The sequence below is a fragment of the Cebidichthys violaceus genome, unplaced genomic scaffold (assembly GCF_023349555.1).
Source record: "Cebidichthys violaceus isolate CVI_PGR_0920_01 unplaced genomic scaffold, fCebVio1.0.p SCAF_6, whole genome shotgun sequence".
Lineage (NCBI taxonomy): Eukaryota > Metazoa > Chordata > Actinopteri > Perciformes > Stichaeidae > Cebidichthys > Cebidichthys violaceus.
The window spans coordinates 5193070-5215857 of NW_027176816.1; the positions used below are offsets into that span (position 1 = coordinate 5193070).

Sequence of the window (22788 nt, forward strand, 5' to 3'; positions counted from 1 at the left end):
TCAGTATTCTTTTGCACACAGACGCTCACCTTAAAGTCAGTAATACGCAGCATGGCTGGCTTAGTGTAACCCTCAGGGGAGCAGTGACTTGAGCAAAGCCAGCGTTCCCACCAGCTACTCACATCACACACTTCTGACAGCTAATTCAAGCTTCACTCCAGGGGACAATGGCAATTTAGTGCACTGGATGTGTTTGTGAGTGTATATGTGTGTGTGTGTATTTGTGTCCTAAACCCCTAGGCCATAGCTGTCAGGGATATGCCTGTCAAAGGCACAACAGCGATGGCCATTTAGGGATGTGACCTCCTACTTCTCTCCTTGGACTCACACTCACACACACATATACACACTTACGGGACCGCTAGCTGAGGCCCCTGGTCTGCTCTGATCCTGTTGGCAGATGGAATTAGCAGTAATTACGAGCCCATTAATTCCAGCCTTTTCTGTAATCCCCTGTAATGCCCAAATACTGCAGTGTGTGGCATGTGTGCATGTGTGTGTGTGTGTGTGTGTGTGTGTGTACAAAAGACTGTCCAAGCAGCCGTTACACATTGTTCCATTCCACATCATGGAAATGGGACGGGGAGGAAATCATAAAAAAACACTGAAAAAGAAATTAATTTCTCTGTTTAGTGTGTACCCAACGGATGGCTGCTTACACAATGTAGTTTTTAATTGGGTCTTGTCAATGATTTACTGTTAGTGTTATACAAACCAACTCAGCAGAGAACCTGTATTGGGTGGCTAATTAAAACCCATTATTAACGAGAGATTTGTTGCCAATTACTCTGCAAGTTCCCCAAGTGCCCAGACAACAACACGTCATGGTTAAAAAGTGGTAATTTATGAGTGAAGCTGAGGGTCAGCACAGCATGTATAGCAGTGTTTCTCTTATAACAACATACCGTGACTCCAGCGCAGCAGATGGCTGATACTTTATGGAAACAAGCAGCTGACATGACGCATGTAATCAATCTGCCTGCAATTGAAGTACAATCACAGATAGCTAATGTATAACATGATCATCGTAGACATAGTTTTACTGTCTGCAGTCTTAACTTTACCTTGTGTGTCCAGAGTTTGAGGCTTTCAATATATAATAAGGGCTTGGCCTGCAGAGGGAATACTTTCATGGCCCTATATGGTACAGCGGTGATGGAAAATCTATGCATTTTAAACAATCAACCTACAGAATGTTTTAGATGCTCATCTAGCCAGGAAGATTATTTCAATAACATCCCAACCACTCCTATTTCTACTTTCCATTTGATTGGAAAATAATGATTTTGTTGGACAATCTGCTATGTGCTTATAAGCCACCAAGGTGAATCACAGATCTGTGTGTTAGTCTTTCTCCTGATGATAAGCTGCTGAAGTGGTCCAGGGACCCATATTGTTAGCCATCTGTGCACATAAGCCACATTCACCCTCTCTTTCGATCTCATCAGGTGAATGCTCCTCCACACATATTTGATGCAGGTTTATGCACATAGATTGGATTATAGATAGATTATGTAGTTTCTGAATTTCTAAATCAACTGTTCTGCATTTTTTTTTTTAAGTCTTAGTCTCCCAGATGGTCAGTGCAGCCATGACTGTTGGAGAGAAAGAAGCATCGCATGATGATGGGTGTGTAAGTCATGCTTCTCCCTCCTGCAAATGAGTCATTTAGTTTTGTGAGTGTGTGAGTGTGAATGTGTGTTTGCACCAGTTTCATTGTGGGTATTGATAGAGTTCTGAGAAAACTGTCATGCCACATCCTGTTGTTATGAATCCAGGCTGAAACCTGTAGAGGATGTTGAAGCAGACACCTAGTTGATTCTGTCTGTCAAACTAAATAACAATATTCATACACTTCCTGTAAGGTGAATTAGGGTATTTTTGTGGTGCGATGTTTGAGGAGTGTATTTCAGTTGGTTGTTTTTTTTGTGTGTATAGGCAGATGTGTCCTCTCGGTGTCCCTCACATGACTAAGAGGCCAATTGTCCTGCTGTTTTCTGCCTCTTCAAGCGGTTCCAAGATCTATCTGCAAATACTGAATTGTACAGACGGATACATAAGCACCGACAATGCATCTCACCAAATTGTCATCTCTAGCACCAGTCACAGTCTCACATGTTCAGTCTTTATAGAATCTAATGACTTAAGCAGCTCTTTCATGCATGCCCCCTCCAGTTTCTGAGCCGACTGCCCAGTGCCAGTCTGGCAGTGCCCTACTTTCCATTTGCCTGAAAAGGCATCACTTCAACCAGGAACCCGTCTGATTTAGCCATTTTGGGTTCTGCCATGTGACACTGTGGATTTTAATAGGAATGGAAAGTTCCTGTCCATTGTATGACTGCAGAAACACTTTCCATGCTTTTACGCAAGTGAGAGACACTGTGTCCCAATATCACCCTGTATAAAATTTGTTTAACCCCATAAGGGTACAACGAGTTGAACCCATTCACTCATCTCCCCATTACATTTGCGCTACATAATGCACATTATCTCGAGCCTTTTTTTATGCCACTGTTCCTGTATCCTTGCAGCCTTTCCTTAAACTCTGTCCACTAGCTAACACCTTCAGACTATCCTCTATATTCTCATCTCATCTGCTCCACTAGGGTCCATCAGGTCCAATAGTAATAGCCACACTGGCCAGATTGCGTTTGCACTGTCGCCATCTTAAAAGTTTTTCTGGTAAACAAGCAAAAGTTACGCTACACTCAGTGTTACTCAGCAAAACGCGTGTTTATCCTTGAGGTCTAACAAACAACATTACTCAACATCATTTCACCTTGATGGTACCCTGGAATATTCTGACATTGTTGCAAAGTGAGCTATAATTAGATAACAAGATTGATAATGACATTTTGTTCCTCCTTTTTATTGATCTGTTGTTCACTGGCAGGCTTTTCATAAATGCACTAACATTATCTATAATGTGCATTGACTATTGATCAGGTAATTACTTAATTTTTATTTTTTTAATTCTTTTTGTGTAGGACAGTAAGTCTGTCTTCTTCCACATTCACTACCCGTCTTCTGATCATGCAGCAAAGTCAAAACTTCTCGCCCCAACACATGAAAGCTTCAGTATGGCATTCCACCAAATGGCCTCCGTGCAGTTTTAACTAATGTTTGTTTAGATGGATCAGCTTATCAACCAATACTGTTAAGTCTGCTCCCTGAGGCTGGCAAGACTCCAACTCCCAGCAAGCACTGCTCCCACAAACCACAGGCAAAGCTGCTTTGTCTCTGCTGTGGCTTTTTCTTCCTTCTGGATCTAGTGTATTGCTCTCACTTTCTTTCTCCCATCCCTCAACCTCAAAGAGGTCAGGAGAGAAGAGGAGACAGAGGGAGAGGGGAGTGCAGAGCTCTCATAATGAGCAGCAAAAAAAGACTATTCACATTGAGATCAGAGCAATTAGCTCCATAGTCTGAATAGTAGGGGAACACAGAAGTCTGTTAATAAAAGCTGACTATTAAGCTCAGCAGCATCTATTCAACTATTCTCTTGATAGTTTGTGAGGCACAGTGTTTGTGTGGGTGTTGGTGTGGGTGTGGGGTCTCTGCAGTCTACAAGGAACAAAGAAATCATGTCTCTGTGAAAGGACGATGTTGTTTGTATTGACCACCATGACCTTTATCAATCTGCAAAATTAAAACGAACTATTCAAACCATTTGAAAAATTCTGCAGCTTGCGTTAAACATTCTCACTTTCTGAGAGATGACGTAGTTTAGGTTTGCTCTGGACTCATTGTGGCTTTTCTTAGCATAGGAAACCGCTTGTGTGCCGCTGGCTCTGGATGACAGAATGTGTCCATGTGGCATAGAGGCTGCATATTGCACGGTGCACAAAAAGAAATCATCGGTCAGGTGGAGGTGAAGAATGAGTTTAATCAAGCGCCGCTCAGATTAATTGACATTTATTGCAGCCTAAATTGAATCAACATTGATATTCATTTTGCTCATGAAATTACAGTCATAGGATTCCATTTGTCAGCGTCCTGATCCTTTCCCTCCAGCTGGGTTCTGTAGCTTGAGACCAGGTCTAAAGTCACAATAGACCATTGCTATTTGACATCCATAGGGCATACAGATGTGGTTTATTTGCATTCTGTACTTTGATAACATCTCACAATGATGTATGTGTTAAAGTACTATTGCTGGCTGGTGGAGGAAATTATAATGTGGGTTTGGCTGATTAACATGACTATAAATGTGACAGGGAAGTGGCTTTACTTAAGAGGTGCTTGCAGTGAGACACTTGCTAATCTATGAAAGGGGGGATGTAGATGAATTGGGTGCTAATATTATCCCTCGGTCTCTGCAGCTGCTGCTAAAGAATGAATAAGACGAGGCGGAGTGAGGAGAGATTATAACAGGAGATTTCTAAAAGCTGCTGTTAAAGGAAGGAAGGATGGAGCTGATTGAGATAGAGTAGGCAAGTTGGAAGTTTTCAGGGAGAGTTGAGAGACGATCCTCTTGAGAGAGTTCATCGTGTCCTGAGATGTTGAGGAGGTTTTTCTATGTGTCATCAAGAGCACTTCTCTTTCCACTATAGCTCTCTCTTTTTCATGTTTGACATTTCAGTTCTTTCTTCTCTCCCCACACGCCACTTCATCCTCTTCTCTTGAGTATCCTCATGTTTCGTCGCCCTCTTTTCAAGCTTCCCTTTATCTCACCCAGGGGTGTTGTTGGAGGACTGTAGATGGCAAAGAAGAGCTGGACGACGTAACGGTGGATCTGGTGCAGTCGTATATTGGCAGACACTGATTGAGGATATCAGGTTTTGGCTTGGAAATAAGAAAGTTATTTTTTTTCAACCAGAAACCCTTTGGAATGACTTGGACAGACAGTATTTTACAAAAAAAAAGTTTAAGTTTTGGAACTTGAGTAAAGATTTCCTACTCTCAGAACTGAGAAGCGTGGGTCATTGAAGTCTGATTGAACATAATTTCTGCGGATCAAATCATTGCCAAGACTGAACACAGACACATACACATAGATGAACTGTACAATACCTTATGTTCCTCCGGGCATTTACTTTCTGAGTCTCTTAGGCATCTTTCGGTCTCATCTAAGCAGCCTTTAGTCTCCCCCTTGTCCGGTAGATTTTGGATTTTCAATCTATTTTTTTCAATAAATGTTTTTCTTATACTTTATTTTCTTTTTTCATATCCAGTATTCACCCATTTAGCTTGTGCTGTACATAATATTTTACTCCTGACCTTGTCATTTTTGTCTGTGGGTTCCTGTCTTTTACTTCTGTCGGCTGAGTGACACCAAATCCAGCAGCCACTGTATTTGTTCTGTTTCCTATCAGGTCTGAATTATTCATCAGAGAGCGCTTTATCATTCACAAAAGCCCTGGTGGACACCCAGATAGCTTTGAAGTGAATAAGAGGATATGAAGAGAAAGGTGTTGCTTCAGAGAGGTGCTGATATAAAACCACAGCTGTGTTGGAAGAGGTTTATCTCCCAGAAATAAGTTTAGTCAATGAGAAATGAACGATTGCACAAGTATTGTGCTCATATAGATCCACTCTGGATGAGTTCAAAGTTTAATAGTTCCTTTGTGCATTTTTCTCCTAAGGAGTGAATAGAAATCTGGTATAAAACAGGAATCCAACATGAGCTTATATGGAAGACCAACATCTTTCTTACTAAATTGCTGAATCTCTAATTAAGTCTTAAAATGGCATATTTTGTTGAGCTTATGGTGAATGAAAAAAGTGTAAACGTTCCAATCAAAACATGAATAATACAAATTGGAATGGCCTGAAATGGTTTAGTTTTAGTTTTTGGTGTTCTCCATTGTTTTGGGAATAAAAAACTATAGTAAATGAAAATACACCAGAATCCAGTGGAAGTATAACATCCTAGTTCCAGAAAATCGGCTCTTTGGATATGTCTGACCCAATCTTAAATTTGCCCTCAATCCTACTCTGGCATATAGACAAGGCAGCATGACAGCCACTTCAGACGTAAAATCTCGTCTGCTCTTTTTTTGTGTCAACATATCCACAGGCTAGACAGGGAGGTCTTCCCCATCGCCCCTCTCCCCCTGATCCCCACCCTCAATACCCCCAGGGTACAGTGTGACCCATACAGGCACCCAACCGGAAGGCCCGCCGCCGTCCTCCAATGTACCACGATATATATGACCTCATTAGGCAAGCCCCACCCTCTGAACTTGTTTTACAGTATAGTACGATATCCGTCTAACCTATTGACCCTAATAAGATAAAAAACCCAACCCCCTAACTTCCTAAGCATGACCCACTTAACATATTCAAGCACATGTGGATGTGCACCAACATACACAAACACACCTCACAGTTATTTGGTTCAATTTAAATCCCCAAATGAATCTCTTGAATTGTGCCATTCAACAATCATACAGGTAATGGAGAAATATATTGGTAAAAATACCATCTTCTCCACTGTCAATAGACACAGTAGTAGACAATTATATAATCAACCACTTGATACAAGTATTATAAAATAAAGGACTCAAATCACCTTTTCTTAGCTGGAAAACCCATCCAACCAAAGTGCAGCCACATTTGTGAGGTTTGTTAAAAAGCACATACAGAAAATGATAATTGCTTTAATTGTATTTGAAGTCGACAAAGGACATTATAGGATTTAAATAATAAAACAGTAAGACAAAAATCAATGAAGAAGTAAACTATGATTGATGGAAAGGCAAGGGAAGAAAATAATATCAAATAGAATAATAAAATACCTAAAAACAGAAAAAGTTATGAAAAGCCAGATTAAACAGGAATGTTAAAAAAATTCTTGAAAGCCACAAGTGTATCAATAGCCTTCGACAGACACAAAACTGGAGTAATGTGATCTCTTCTGGTTGGGGTTTAGATTCTAGCAGCGAGTTCCTGGGTAGACCACATAAGAGACCATGACCATGGTCCAATCTAGTTAACTCCATAGCATGTACTGTATGATCTCTGCTGTCAAATATCAGAAATGACAAGATTGAGGAATAGTGGGTACATAGAAGTACAACCCTGTAACATGAAACAGTTCTTGGTGTACATGGAACATCACAGTTTGTTGATAATCTGAGTGTGATTTTGCTTTAAGTATGATGTCTATCGATACTATTGCTTTGGATTTTCGAAGGTAACCACAGTAGAAACATCCACAACCTGTATATCACAGGAGGATTTTCAGAACAACTGCTCTTTAGGGGAAAAAGAAAATTGGCTAGGCAGATGTGTGCCAAGTGGACAGACTTCACAGTCCTGGCACAGACTGCATGCACTCGGGGGCGCATGCATCAGTGTATATGTTCTTCAGTGCTATTTTTGCGTGTGTGTGTGGGTGAAGATGATGTCGAGGGCGCTCCAAATTTCAGTTTGCCAAGTGTTTGCATCGTATGCAGTGTGAAAGTTAAATATGTAGTGCAGGCAGAGTTTTAAATGAGGTCTCTGTCTATGAATATTTAATCAAAAGACTAACGGGAAGACATGGAGCCAAGTGAGCTGATGTAACTGAGCTGGTGGAGCTTTCCTAGTTCATGCAGTGTATAAGCTCGGGGAGATATCCAGTTAGTTGTCACAGATTGTTTTGTTTTTGTCAGATATTCTTGGGTAAGAGAGCGTGAGGTGGTATGTGAAACAGAATTAGCTTCTGTCCACCCTTGGGGTGGGAAAAGATTCAATGTCTTGATAAAGAACACTTTCAGAAAGGTAGATGCTTGATGACAATGGGGCTTAAACTCAGGTTTACCAAATGGCAATCTCAACCCGAAAATAGGACCGCAGCTCTACCATCTGTCTGGATTCAACCTAATTACTGCAGTACACAAACAGTCTAACACACTGATGTAGACTATGAAATGGCACTTTTGATGAAGGATGATAGCAAATTTGTTAGGTAGGACATTACATCTTTCTCCTAAATACAAGATGTGGTACATTTATTCAGTTGTTCCCTAACTATTTTTAAGACGTACCCGTACAACTGTATCATGTTTACAGTAGCTATCTATGGTAATTTATTCATCGCTATAAGCTAGCTATTTGACTGCTTATTCTTTACTTTTAGCGAACTATTTGAACTATTTATAAATTACTTTTAGATATCTATGTCAACAATCTTTTACTTTAAACTGTTTGTATTGCTTCCCTTTTACTTTAGCCAATTCATTTAATTGCAGTCATTACTTTTACCTGCCTGAATTTGTATTTTGCTTGCTAACACATTTTCACGTGCTCTCAATCGCAACTCATTCCAGCTGACTCAATCTTTTTTTTTTTGTTCAAATTAGTTGAGCAACTCCACTGTATTTCCATGATGTTTGCAGAAGCAGCCTGCTTTTATATCTGAATATTATCTGACACAACTTCTTTGTCACTGTGTCTTTTAGCTGGGATGAGAGCAGTTCCATCAGCAGCGGTTTGAGTGACGGCTCAGACAACCTGAGCTCTGAAGAGTTCAACACGAGTCCCACTCTCAACTCTCTTCCTACCACGCCCATCGGCTCCCGCAGAAACTCAGCCATAGTGGTAAGTAACGTACACACACAAGCATTCACACAACATACAGATGCATTAGCAGTGTGTGTAGCTTACAGTAGTATTGATTAAGCTGTTAATCCAGTGAGCTATTGATGAGGGGCTGAATGATGTGTCATACACTGTCAGTGTAAGGAGGCCACACGCATACACACGACAGGCAGCAGGACATGGGCATCAGAGACAAAGCCTGATTAAGTATTCTATGCACACCCATGATATTTATCACATCTGCAGCAATCCATGTTCAACACAACACACACACACACACACACTGCATGCTGGCTAGCTGCATTGTTCAGCAATGCTCCCTTTTGGTCTTTTGTTGGGGTTTTAAAGCTGCATCTGTTAATAGTAATTTGTGTAGTATAGAATATACTGGTCACTGATCTACACTGATCCATACAAACCATAATACCTTGTTGTTGCTGCTTTAGAGATTTGGGACTTTTATTATACCAGTTCAGGCTCTGATTGAGTCAAACAAATTTTCTAGCGTGGACTTCACTCACCTGATATAGCCGATGTACTGACTGATGTTGTCATTTTTGGCCCAGTTCAGTAGTATAATGAGCCTGACTGAAACAACAGAGTGGTTATCTTTATGTTTACAATGCATTCGAGTGCACTGAAGCTGTGATCTTAATAATTTGCTGTGGGGATGTGGGGATTTGGGACTCAAGATCCTCAGTGCTTCTAAAATCCTGTCTGCAGCTCTGCTTGAGGTTCTTCAAGGTCCATCTTTAGCTGTATGGGTTCCAGACAATGTCTGGGTGTCTGATGTAGGTCACACCTCCGCAATGTGGTTTATGCGACGGATGTAGTGGGCTGTCAGAGAAAGAGAGACAACGAGAGATGGAGCGAGTTAGAGAGAGCGAGGGAATCAGCGTAACCATGGCAACCGAAGTGCAGGGATGCTGAGAGTGCGGCCCTTTGTCTTCTCCTGTATATTAAAGGACACACACACACACACACACACATACACACACACACACACACACACACACACACACACACACACACACACACACACACACACACACACACACAGCCATCTGTAGTCCTGCATCCGGGCCAGCGAGCCGCAAGAACCGGTGCGCCTCCCTCCACGCCTAGTAGCAGGAGTCATAGCAACCATTACCCCCCCATGGCATCATTACCATGGCAACCAACCATCACCTCATCATGCACCCGAATACATATGGCTCTCTCCTCTCTCCCCATCCTCAACCAATGCTTATTTTTATCGGTTTCTCTTTGTCTTTGTGTCCTGAAGCCAATTCTTTGTCTCCATTTTTCTCCTCTTTATCACTCCTCCGACTCCTGTTGATTTTAATTCCCTCAAAGGCAGCTCTGGCTTTATATGCGTTCCTCATCTCTCCCACATATTGCATAATATACTTAACAAGGATATGAGGGTGGAGGAGAGATGGGGGCCCAAAGAAGACATGGTTAAGAGAGGGAGAGAATCAAAGCCAGAAAGTGGTGTGTGTAGGTGGTACAAAAACCCAGATTTCCTCATTTCCACATCGAGGTGGATCAACTAATCAAGGGAATACACCTTGTTTCCCAATACTTTGTGTGTGTGTGTGTGTGTGTGTGTGTGTGTGTGTGTGTGTGTGTGTGTGTGTGTGTGTGTGTGTGTGTGTGTGTGTGTGTGTGTGCTGTCTATATGTTTGTGTTATCTTGTTTTGCCATGGCTATTTGGACAGATGTGTATCTCATTCCCGCCTGTTTCAATAATCAGGGAATGTGTGAGGAAATGACAATGTTTTATCTGGTCAGACAGGACACACACACACACACACACTCATACCTCCCCCTCATGTGATGTGAACCTGCCCATGGGGTCTATTGGTTTTAATAAAAAAGGAATTCAGCATATGAGTCCTCATGAGAACCGCTGGGTGCAATGTCCTGAACTGGCAGATACACACACACACACACACACACACACACACACACACACACACCTTCACACACACCCTGATGCATTGTGTAACTGTCAGTCTCCTACAGGGGAGAGAATAATATGTCTCTGTTAAAACTAGCCTCTCACACATTTACACAGGGATTGTGCATTATGTGTATTTATGAAAGTAGCTAAATCTAATAAAGGTTGACTTGTAGACCGAGTAGCGCCTGATTTTGTTGTTGTGTCAGTACACGTACAGATTTATTCACCACATACACACACACAGAAGACCATGTCTAAGTAATTACCTCACATTTCCTTTAATTTAACATTTGACATTCATTCTTCATTATTGGATTTTATTTAGGCTGGGTTGTCTATTTTCTCTAACGTAGCTCAGTGTGTGTGAGTCTTTGTGTCTGAGCTGTGTGTGTGCATGCATACATACAGTATGTGTGTGTGTGTTGGGCAGTTTCTTCTCATTCTCTTTTGAAGTGTTCAACTGGAGCATACAATAGACCGGAGAGATGAGACATCAGAGAGAGTGTTTTTGCGTTGACTGGGTTGGACATGTTTTTCTTCTCAGAGGATGAGGCAGAGGCTGAAGCTCTGTCTGAGTACACACACCTCATCAAATGCCTTTTTTCAAACTGCGGCCAATGATGAACATAAGTAGAGATTTCAAGGCACACGCAACGTTTTTGCCTTTAAATGATCCAATGAGTTGTTCCATTGGCTCATTCTTCCCAGTGTCCCAAGCTAACTCTGTAACATGGATAATGTTAAGGGACGTCAGGAAGTGAATCACCCAAGAGAAAATAGATTCTTTTAGTAACAGAAAATTGTAGCATTTGGGTAGAGTTTGGAGGATTACATAATTGGAGTACAATACTTAAAGTTTTTACTTTATTATAATCTTAGAAGTGGCACACAAAAAGACACATTGCTTTCCTGTATCATACTGTATATACAGTACATGTGTTTTAATATCAACCAAAACTGCAGGAGGTGTCTCTTCATTTGACCATTTTCCTTGTGCTAAAAGTGGCTAAAATGTCTAAATGTCCTGTTGGCGCACATGGTGCCCCGTGTATCAAGGCTGAGTCCTTACTGTGACGGCTGGGGTTTGGCCCCTTTGCTGCAGTTTTCCCCTCTCTCTCTTCCCCTTTCCTGACTATCATTATAAAATACAGGCAAAAAGAACCCAAAAATAATCTTTAGAAAACATCCTAACACACGGGCCACTTAATAGCTTTTTCAAAACTTTTAACCATACCACATGGTCTTAATCAGGACAGGGAGCTTGTTCAGTTGTCAGAGAGATAGATCCGTTGACACACAAGCGTTAGGATTTCATCCAAAGCACTTACCAAAGCCTATCACTCAAGCTTTCAGGTAGTCATTTGTACTTCCACCAACACCTCAGTGCTCCTCAGTGTCCTCCTTTTTGAACAAAATGTCACTAATAAAGCCTTACAGCTCTGATTCTAGTGTGTAGAAATCTTTCCATTTTCTTGACAGAGTGTCTCTAAGCTTGTGTCTGTCTTTCTCATGCTAGATGCGTACAGATGCCGAGAAGAGATCTCTGGTGGAGAGTGGTCTGTCATGGGACAGTGACGATACCAAACCCAGCCGCAAGAGCCAGGGCAGCGGTGTCTACGATACAGGAAGTCTCAAGTCTGAATCAGCCAATAAATGGAAAAAGACGCGGACACAGGGGGTGGGGCTCGAAGGAGGGAAGGGCGAACTGAAGAAGCCTCAGACCCTGGGTCAAGGAAACGTGTTGAAGAAAGGAAGAAACCCACCTGTAGGAGTCACCTCCCCGATAACACACACCTCTCAAAGTGGGCTGAAAGTGGCAGGTGAGAGGAGAAACACACACACACACACACACACACACACACACACACACACACACAGTGAGATGTAATATATATAGCTACACTTGGATTGGTTTCATAACCTGAACAGACTGACACATTGACTGTCTTTTAATATTCCCTTCTCTTGGGTAGTCTCACACCCACACACAGTCACAGACACACTCTCTGTCTTTGTCCCACACATTCATCCACAGCTGCAGCCCACCCTCCAGGCCTTTAGAAAGTGGTGCCATGTATCAAACGCCCATCACCACCCACTCCCTTCCTGCCAGCCAACCACACACACACACACACACACACACACACACACACACACACACACACACACACACACACACACACACACACACACACACGCACACACTGAGTAACAGTGTTTTTTTTCTTCCTATTGGTCCAGCCTTTCCTATGCAAGCTTTATTTTTGTGCCGGACAGAGGGAATTTATAGCCCTTAAATAAAGGCCTTGTACCCAAAACAACTGGACCAGAGACAGTGTGTGTGTTTGCAATAGCGTGCATTTGTGATTGCTGACACGTCTGAGATTGTGCCAGCCTTACAGAGTGTCACCCATCACACTTAGCACGCATACACACACTCTCACTCACACACAAAGAGCACAATAGTGCCGATTGTGCAGCTGCTTTTTAAGCACACCATCTGTGTGCCGTTTACGTAAGCGCTCACGCACACACACACACACACACACACACACACACACACAGACATACACACATACTGTATAGACAACCAAAACAAAAGGATATTGGTTGTGCTGTTGTGTACCATGCTAGATACACAGTGTCTGTGTAAACAGTCCTCTTTCTGTGGGACTGTCCTGTGTTTGCATTGCCAGCTGTTGAAATGACAGATATGCCAAACAAGTGTGTTGAACCAGCCTGTGATATCTGTGCCAGGCTGTTATTGTTATTAATGTGAACGGTATGAATCTGCTATCAAGGCTATTCAATCTGAGTTTCAGACTCTAATTAATCAAATGATCATCACTGTGGAGGAGCTCATGAATTTCACCAAATGAGCGGCAGACGTTCTTAGACAGTTGGAGAGGTCTCTGTCGCTCGTGCTGGTGATCAGCTCATTGCTGAGGTTTGGCAGGATTGTGTGTAAATGTATGTGTGTGTTGGTGTGTCTGCATGTTTGCGGCTATGTAGGAGATATAGAGTGTGAGATCTTTGAAGAAGCAACATCAGCTATCAGCACAGCCTCAGTTTTCATTATGGGACAACATGTCCATTAACAGTACAGTCAAATATCATCAAACTGATATAGATATATATACTTTTTGATTTATTATTCACTTGGTGTAAGCACATTGCATACCTGCTGGAAGTAGAATGTAGTTTGTAAGTGTGACACAGTGCAGGTATTCATCATTCTGTCAGCACTGATGTATCATGTATCTCTCTCTCTCTCTCTCTCTCTCTCTCTCTCTCTCTCTCTCTCTCTCTGTTTCTTTTTTTGTCACATGCACTCATGCAGACCCACACCTACAGATACATTTTGCCACCTTTCTGCAACAAATGTTTAAATACCTCTCACATACACACAATTAAACACTGATGCTGTATCTTAACAACCACAAATACAAGCACATGCATGTTTATATTGTGATGGTTGATGGGAGACAACGTGGGGTCTTGGAATGAGGCGGCTCATCTCCCTTGAAACCGTCGAGAAGGATAGACAGGAATATGATATGTGTGTGGATACATCATTCCATAATTATCTCCCTTCTACCACAGTGGCCTTAAATAAAAGAAGACTTAGGGAAGGAGAATATAAATGAGCCATTTTCCTTCATCATCCAGAGACGGCAGTGTTAGAAATGTTATGGAAAGGCTTTCCCTGTCTGCCTGCGTCTTCAGATGTCCATCTCTTCAGACATGCAGGCCTCTTGTGTCGAGACATGTTGTGATTCACGGAGTCTTCTACACATGCCACTGTGTCAAGCTGTGAGCTCTACTGTCTCAACAGCGGGTGTCATCAGGCTTTATTCATGTCAAAATGAATACACACGCCTGGATTCTAACAGTGTGTGTGGGTTTGCTTCTCATTTCTCTGTCTGCAGTGTGTGTTTCTGTAGCTTAATGTTCTTGGAATGTGCAATGTTGCGGTTATACGATGGACTGACTTTATGACTTGACATGTAAACCCAATTTTCACATTTACAAAAGAACTCCAAGCATAAGCGTGTTGTCAGTGTCACATTCCTATAAGATCCAATCACTGAGAACTGCGAGTGTATGTGGTGTGTGTGTGTGTGTGTGTGTGTGTATATATATATATATATATATATATATATATATATATATATATATATATATATATATGTCTGGCCCTATGCGTGTGTATTTTGCGGTCTTTTTCAATACCCTTAAGTGACTCCAGATGTCCCAAGGCAGCACGCCGGTGGGTCCCATTCAACAGCAGTTCTTTGACTCTGTTAATGCCTTGTATATAAACCTCCCATAACAACTCCCATTAGATACAAATTAAGAGCGTGGGTAGTGTGGGCTCGCACTTGTGTGGGTGGTGCATACAGTGCACATTGTCTAATAGTTTTGTTCTCATAATAACTTCCAAACGAGTCCAGTTAATTTGCCAACTGGGAAATGTACAGATGGGAACAAAATCACATAAATGTCCTTCAACCTCTGTTCACCCAGGCTATCTCTCACTCTGACCTCTTTCCCCAAAGAGGTTTCAAGAGTGATAAACTCACTTATACTGGGTGTTTCGTGCACTTTTGTACCCGCAGACACACTCTGTGAATGTGAACATCAGTTTTCCACAGCCATGCCGCACATGTTAATCTCAGCACTCTGCACTTACTGGAAAGCCAGAGAAAACTGTTTTAGTTCATCAGGATGGAAAAGAGGAGTAACCACATGATAACAGTGTGTGTGAGGGTGAAGCTGGCTGAGAATCTGGTCTACACACTGTCTGTCTGCTCAGACGGGGATTTGTCTTTATCAGCAGACAGTCAGACCGTGGAGGTGGTCAGATTAGATATCATGTCCTAATATGGCTTGGTTAGTCTCACTCACCAACAGAAGCTGTTCAAGCTACTCATCAGTGATTTTTTTCCTTCTTTTTCCACCTTTCTACCTCTCTAGGTTCAGTGAAGTCAGATGGCAGGCCAATGGATAAGTCTCGGTTAGCATTGAAGACCTCTGGCCTTCAGCGCTCCTCCTCAGATGCTGGTAAAGACCTAAGAAATGGCAGCGGTGCTGGTGATCAACGTAAACCTCCATCCGGCCTCGTCAGACCCTCAACTGGTGGAAGCTTTGGCTTCAAGAAGCCTACCACAGCTACCAATAATGGCACAACCAATGCCGGTTTCCCCATACCCTGCGGCTCTGCAACTGTTGGGAAGATTCCCAAAACTTCAGGTATTCCTGTCAAACCAGGGGCTGGTGGTGGCAGTGGAGGACGTAAGACTAGTCTTGATGTTTCAAGCTGCGACCAGAGTGGTTTTCTATCTCCAAATGCCAGGACGTCTCTCCAGTACCGCTCTCTGCCTCGCCCTGCAAAGACGAGCACCCTGACTCTAACCCGGCCGAGCTCAGCTCGCCCAGTGAGCACAACCATGGACACAGGCTCAGGGCTGATCAAACCACCACAGGGTAGACTCAAAGAGCCCGCCTCTGGGTTGAGTAAGGCAGGTGGTCGTGGGATCCCAAGTCCCAGTCCTGTCAATCAGACAGACAGAGAGAAAGAGAAAGAGAGGGCCAAAGCCAAAGCTGTAGTGTCTGACTCGGAGTGTGGAGGTGGGTCTCTGAAGGGCAGCCCTGCTCAGACCCCCTCAGAGAACGGAGGGAAGCTACAGGGGCTGAGACCTCCCAGCAGTGGCAAGGGCATGGATCTGCCCTCAACCAACACACACAGGTACCAGGGTTCAAATACTACCACAAAAATACCTTGTGATATTTCCCAGTACTTTTCAGCACTCTTTCACAAACAAAACAAAGTATTGATATGCATTTGCCTCAACATTGTTCTTGTCTTTAGGTTATCAGGAATGCGCAGCCTGGCGAAACCTCCATCCATGGCCCAGCTTGACAAGCTGAACTCAAACAGCCTAGAGGTGGGAGTTCAGGACTCCCTGCCACCTAAGATCCCTCCTTACTCTAAGCTCCAGGACCTGGCCAGGTCAGCATGCAGCTCCCCTGGCCCCTGCCTGACCCCCAGCCCCGCCCCTTTACTCAATGTGAACTCTTCGGCCTGCTTCTCAAGCTCAGGTACTGGTTTGGGGCCCAGGCAGGTCTCTTCTCTCGGGGTTCAAGGAAGCCGAGGGAGCACCTCTCCCCTGCTTTGCCCTCGTCTGTCTGGGCTGCATCGCAGCATGGAGTCGCTGCCGCTCCAGATGAGTCTCGCCCCAGAGCCCCAAGAGAGGGAGAAGGCAAGGGAGAGGGAGAATTTGGTGAGAGGCTACACCACCTTAGAGTCCCGCCACAAAGATAGACAGGAAGACAGAGGCCCTCCTGCCAGCTGGAACTCTGGAAGTAAAGTCTCATTGTCTCTCACAGACAGGTGAGATTTACTACTCTTCAACTGTGCATTTATTTAAACCCAATCACATCCCACCGATCTACACATCTTAAAGCTGATGTTTTGTCATTCATGTTTTGTAATGCTGCTATGTAACTCCACCTACTGGTTTGCTTATGAACTGCACCACCATTATTCATTGTTCAGGGAAGGCAGGAGTGATCAGGGAAGATCTTTGATACATTATCCACTTTGTTCTATGCTACAATAATGCATTTCCCTCCTATTATTGAGTGAGGACATGGAAAGGATTTGATGACAAAATACTGCTCATACTGGAAAAGGAATGGGCCATTTTTTGATTGCAGAGAAACAAGCCTTATTCAGAACTTCAAAGACGAGATATTAATTTCCCCCCAAAATTAAAACACAGACTGCTAGAGATGTCTGTGGCCTTTTAAGGATATACAATCAGAATATACTTGAGAATATTACTCTAGCGGTAGCCTAAACTGAACCTGTCTGAATATGACTTTGATAACTTTTACTTTGAGATTTAATCAGAAAACCAGAGACTTGAATTTCAACAAGATAGTATATGAGATAAATGTTGAGTTAGTAAATATTGCCCAAATTATATAATATGGTTTAATGAGAAGGCTAAAAGTCATATTTACATTTTTAAAGAATGCAACAAATAAGGGCAACCACATGCATGCACGACCACCTACACACACACACACACACACACAGACTGAGTGATTTCCAGGCTATTATTACTACAGGCCTATTATCGGTGTTGTACGGGCCCCAATGACTGAAGTCATAATTACTGGTTGACACCAGCTGTCTGCCAGTCGTACTGTGCTTCTTTGTGCCTGCTGCCTGTTCTTGAGAGTTTAATAACTCCCTGCAGCACTGGTTAAATAATGTAATTGTTTAATCTCCACAGTTCTCAGAGAGACAGAAACACACTGCCAAAGAAAGGTTTATAGTAAGTGGACCCACACGTACAGCTCCACACACACACACACACACACACAGACACACACACACTCTCTTATACTCAACACTGTCACGCACTGATAGTTTGACGCAATATGGCACAGTCCTTTAATTGCACATACACAAATTGATAAGATCCTCAGTGAATGACAGATTGTGTTTATCCTCATTGCCCCATGTCACTTGTATTCTAAAAGTCCTGCTTTAATCCCCTCAAAATTGTATCTCATTGTGTCCCACTGCCAACATTTTGTTTGTCTTTCCACATGTTGGAAGACACTTGGTTATACTTTATTTTACCCTCCCCATTTAGCGTTTAACAGCAGTATATAAATATTTAAGAAATATAAGATCTTCTTTAAGTTCAGCAACTTCTCCATTGAAGCATCCATAACTAGATGCTGTTAATATACACAGATAATAAATGACCATGTTTACATGTGAATAAACACACATAAAGTAATACAACAAAAGATCTTCATAGGATATGTTGTAACTGTTGAAAATACTCTACCTTCATAAACAGTTTTTGTAAAAAATGTCCTCATATCTGTTCATAACTACATATTAGTGTGTTATTAAAATGTATTATATGTTTATATCCTGCTTATAGATGACAGGGGGTTTAAAATAAATTAGATTTCTTCTTTTCATAACTCTTTAATTTGACTTTGGGTAATTTTTGTGTGTAAGATAGCATTTAAAATGATGTTCCTTAATGCTCTCAGACTTTTATACAACACTGTACATGAATTTTATTACGTATCAACAGATTGTCATACATAACAACAGATCTATAATGACTGAAAGTTTCTTCTATTCTATTAGCGACCCTGACTTTGCCTTCTGTTTGTGTAGTTTCAGCGGTGCCTCCCAGGTTGAGGAAGAAGGGAAGGAGAAAGGAGAGAGGAGACACTCCCATACTATTCTCAGTATGACCGACTCCCTCACTCTTCCCCTGCTGTCCTCGCCCACCTCCTTACCCCGCACCTCTAAGACCAGTATGGGTGAGTTAAACCCATGGACACACACTCAAACGAGTACTGACTAGAATAGCACTACACTAATTATGTATTTCATGTATAACATCGCTAACTCTCTTTCGTTTGACCCCTCTGTTCTCTTACTAGTACCCAGCCCTGTCGGTGGACCTCCGAGGATGATTCGTTCCAACAGTATCCCAACACACGATGCCTCTCTGGAGCTGTACGGAGCATCTCCGCTGGGCAGCACGCTCTCATTGGCTGAACGCCCCCGCAGCATGGGAATGGTTCGCTCCGGATCCTTCAGGGACAAGGAGCCCGACGAGGGTAAGGCCTCTGAATTATTTCAATATCTGTTGTGTGAAAACTGTCCAGTGTTGTTGTGCAACTCAGTTTCTAATTGGTTTATTTTGTTGCTCTTAATTATCTCTTTTCAGTTCATGGGTCTGTTCTTTCTCTGGCGTCTAACGCCTCATCAAGCTACTCCTCGGTGAGTGTGGGCGGCATGCAGACTCAGGTAGCTACACTTCAGTGTGTGTTGTGGTGTATTTATGTTTGAGTGGGTGTAGATGTGTGCCTGTACAGTGATGCCTTACTCTTATTTCAAACTTTAAAAAGAGACAAGACTTTCTCCCAAGGTATTCCAGATATATCATATTAGTCTCCTCTCCTCTCTACTCCTCTCCTTTTGTCTTATCTAACATCTTGACTTTTATCCCCCCTGCTTCCAAAGGCTGAGGAAAGGATTCAGGGAGAGGTAAGTGTGTTCTTTCCTGCTCTTTCTTCTTTCCTGTCTCTGTTTCTGACCTTTCATCCATCACTCTTATCTCTGTTGTCTGTGGGAGAACAAGTCCGGCATTTTTTTCATGAACAACATCCACTCCAAGTCACTTGTGTGATGTCAGCCATTGTCAGCTTAAGTAACTTTGTTTTCTTTCTAGTGTAACATATCTGTTTTTCCTGACAGCAAATCCGTAAACTGAGGAGGGAGCTTGAATCGTCGCAGGAGAAGGTGTCTAATCTGACGACACAGCTGACAGCAAACGTATGTAGTGTATGTCTTCTATCTTACTAGTTATTAATAAATGGCAGTGCCCACAGGTATATGAACCGAATAATGTATTTTCCTTTATAGCAGTCTTACAATTTCCTCTTAAAATATACAAATTGAATTTAATGTCTTTAAGAAATATTCTTACATAAATAACATTCTATCCCCAGAGACAATTTTCTCTCTCATATATGTCCCTAACGAGGAAAATACATTTTAAATAAACAATCAAACGAAAAGATGGTCAGGGCTACCAACCATATAATATAAGTAAAATGTAAGAAAAACAGTCAAATAAAAAAAATGCATCAGATAACAAATCATAAGCATAAACGTTGCTTCCAACCACATTCTAATCTATTTGAATGACATTTGCCCTAATTAAAACTACTAAATATACAGCCTTTCACCTCGAGGCAACACATTTGTAGTAGCCCCTCCCTCCAATTTTACACCCTGATACTTGTCATTCATCTAGATGAACTGTCCACCTCAATGACATCTACCCTGAGGCCGAAGTAACTGATACTAATGAAAGACATCAAACATAGTAAAGACATCATGTGTGTTGAACAAGTGACAGCAGTCAGGGTGCCTTCAACTGGTTTTTTTCTTTTATTTCTTACTGCTTTATGTAAAAAACTGAATTGTATAGCACATTAAACTATTCATTTTATGTTAGTGTGCCAGTTTATTACTGCTGGAGTTGAGAGGTTAGAGGATCCAGACCTTTTAAAGAAAAGTTTAGTGGCATTCTATATTTTCTAATTCAAATAATCCCTTTCAAAGATCAACAACAACAATGAATTGATCTTACTAAAAAGTATTATGTGTTCACTGTTAAATAGAGCTCTATTGTTGTCCAAAAATATTAAAAACACATCAACGAGCCACACTGTTACATTGGGTGACATTTTCTGTTACTACAATGAACATGGGCACTGCGGAAGATACTCACTATTACACCAAAATCTCAAGCTGAAAATGGACAACTTTGAGTAATGTTTTTTAATAGTTACAGTGGCCAGCCGTTATAGAAAAGTATTCAGCCTTTTATAAAAATACACTGTATATTCATGACCCTTTTTTTTTTTAAAGATTTGAGTATCGCCAGCCAGTCAAGTCCTCTCTCAGCCCTCCTTCACAAACGCTTTTTTTCTCTCACAAGGCAAAATATGTACCCTTCAGGTAAAATAGAAAAGAGATGCATAGAGAGAGATTTAAAATCCAAGCCGTGGTATATCAGTCATAGATCATTTCTGTGCAGTCTCAGCACATTTCTTATCCATGTGGGGCCTGAATAATGCTTTTCCTGAACCTCTCACCAAGCCACTTAGCTTTGGCACACACACACACACACACACACACACACACACACACACACACACAGAGGTACCTTGCCCTTTCTCTCTACTCTACAAGGTTGTTTCTATACGACCACCATGTCAGCGTTTCCATTAGTCCAAGTGCAGCAATACAGCTCACCCATTATGCATGGTTTCATCCAGCACACATCAATCAAGTTTTTCTTTTGTGTGTGTGTGTGTGTGTGTGTGTGTGTGTGTGTGTGTGTGTGTGAGTGTGTGTGTGAGTGTGTGTGTGAGAGAGATTTTTCCATATTGTTTGACCTTATTATGCAAGGGTAGTGAATAGGCAAAACAGATGCATGGGTCACAACCTGATATGTGCCGTATGCAGTATCATACTGTAAAAGAGGGGGAAAAGCAATTTCCCCTTCCTGCTCAGGTGTGCGAGAGATTAGGGAGGAGGAGAATTTTCCACAGGGGACATTCTAGTCAGACTTTGTGTCTTATTCGTCCTTTTAGCATCTCCTAAATAAGTGACAAATGGGCAGAGGAAATCTATTGAATCTGTTAATGCATTAAACTTTCATTAGTTAGTGTCTATATGTAAATGATGCTGTCACAGACTGTTAATATGGATACATAAATAATTATTTCCTGTTATATTACTACTTTAATATATATTTGGGGAAAACATGAATTATTGCTTTTGTCTTTCAACTTTTCCAAACAGGCAAATCTGGTGGCCGCCTTTGAGCAAAGTTTGCAACTGATGACAACTCGGCTGCAGAGTCTGTCAATAACCCAGGAACAGAAGGTAACGTGATGTCCACACTTTCAAACGCAAACAATCACAAACCTGAATTCCAGCTGCTTTGCAGTCTCATGAGCAGTCTGCTAAGAGCAGGCAGCATTGTGCTAACATGGAGTGAGACGTCTTTGATCACCGGTGAAGAGCTGAATGTAGGTTAGAGGCCAAGGCTGCAGTCCCACAGGGTGACTTGCAGTGAGAAGAGGACAGAGGATCAATGAAAAACAACTTCGCTTTAGGCTGAAGGAAATGTGCAAACAGCTTGCATGTGCACTCGCACCAAACATCCCATTCCTGCATTCTCCGGCCTTTGTATCTGTTTTGCTGTGTATAAATTGATCAGAGCCCAAGGCAGTGTTCAGTGTGTGCATAAATGTGAGGAGTCTCTCTCAGCGCTTCATGCCTTGCTGCTCTCACTGAAAGGTCCGTCTAGACCACTCTAGAAAAAGTCTTTGTTGTTTGTGCCAGCGCATTGACCTGTGCAGCTCAGCCTGGAGCACAGCCTCTTTAACCTTGTGGAGGTGGGCCGGGCAGCTCTATTTAGAGTGGAGTAGGATCGACTTTAGCACACAATAAGCAGCACAGAGAGGCTCTGTTGTTCTGAACTCTTTGTACTTTTGAACTGTTAACATTGTTAGGGGGATCTAGCCCGCCAGGTGTATGAGCTCGTACTGTGGGTTTGAGTTGTAGTACTTAAGTAAAACATCAGACAATACCACTACTCCACCCAGAAATAGGAATATATCAGTTTTTATTTAAAAAAACGTACCAAACCATCTTACCAAAATCTTTA

The 22788-nt window shown here is 42.1% G+C and overlaps 1 protein-coding gene across 3 annotated transcripts in view; it reads left to right on the top strand.

Moving 5' to 3' along the window:
• LOC137889792 (neuron navigator 1-like) overlaps positions 1-22788 on the top strand; it is an 80281-nt gene that overhangs the window by 49021 nt on the left and 8472 nt on the right. For all 3 annotated transcript variants that reach the window (XM_068733833.1, XM_068733834.1, XM_068733835.1), the window contains 11 exons: positions 8385-8523; positions 12006-12309; positions 15467-16238; positions 16362-16883; positions 17794-17835; positions 18705-18853; positions 18977-19156; positions 19267-19346; positions 19563-19586; positions 19797-19874; positions 21918-22001. In XM_068733833.1, coding sequence (XP_068589934.1) covers positions 8385-8523; positions 12006-12309; positions 15467-16238; positions 16362-16883; positions 17794-17835; positions 18705-18853; positions 18977-19156; positions 19267-19346; positions 19563-19586; positions 19797-19874; positions 21918-22001 — 2374 coding nt within the window. The remainder of the gene's footprint in view (positions 1-8384; positions 8524-12005; positions 12310-15466; positions 16239-16361; positions 16884-17793; positions 17836-18704; positions 18854-18976; positions 19157-19266; positions 19347-19562; positions 19587-19796; positions 19875-21917; positions 22002-22788) is intronic.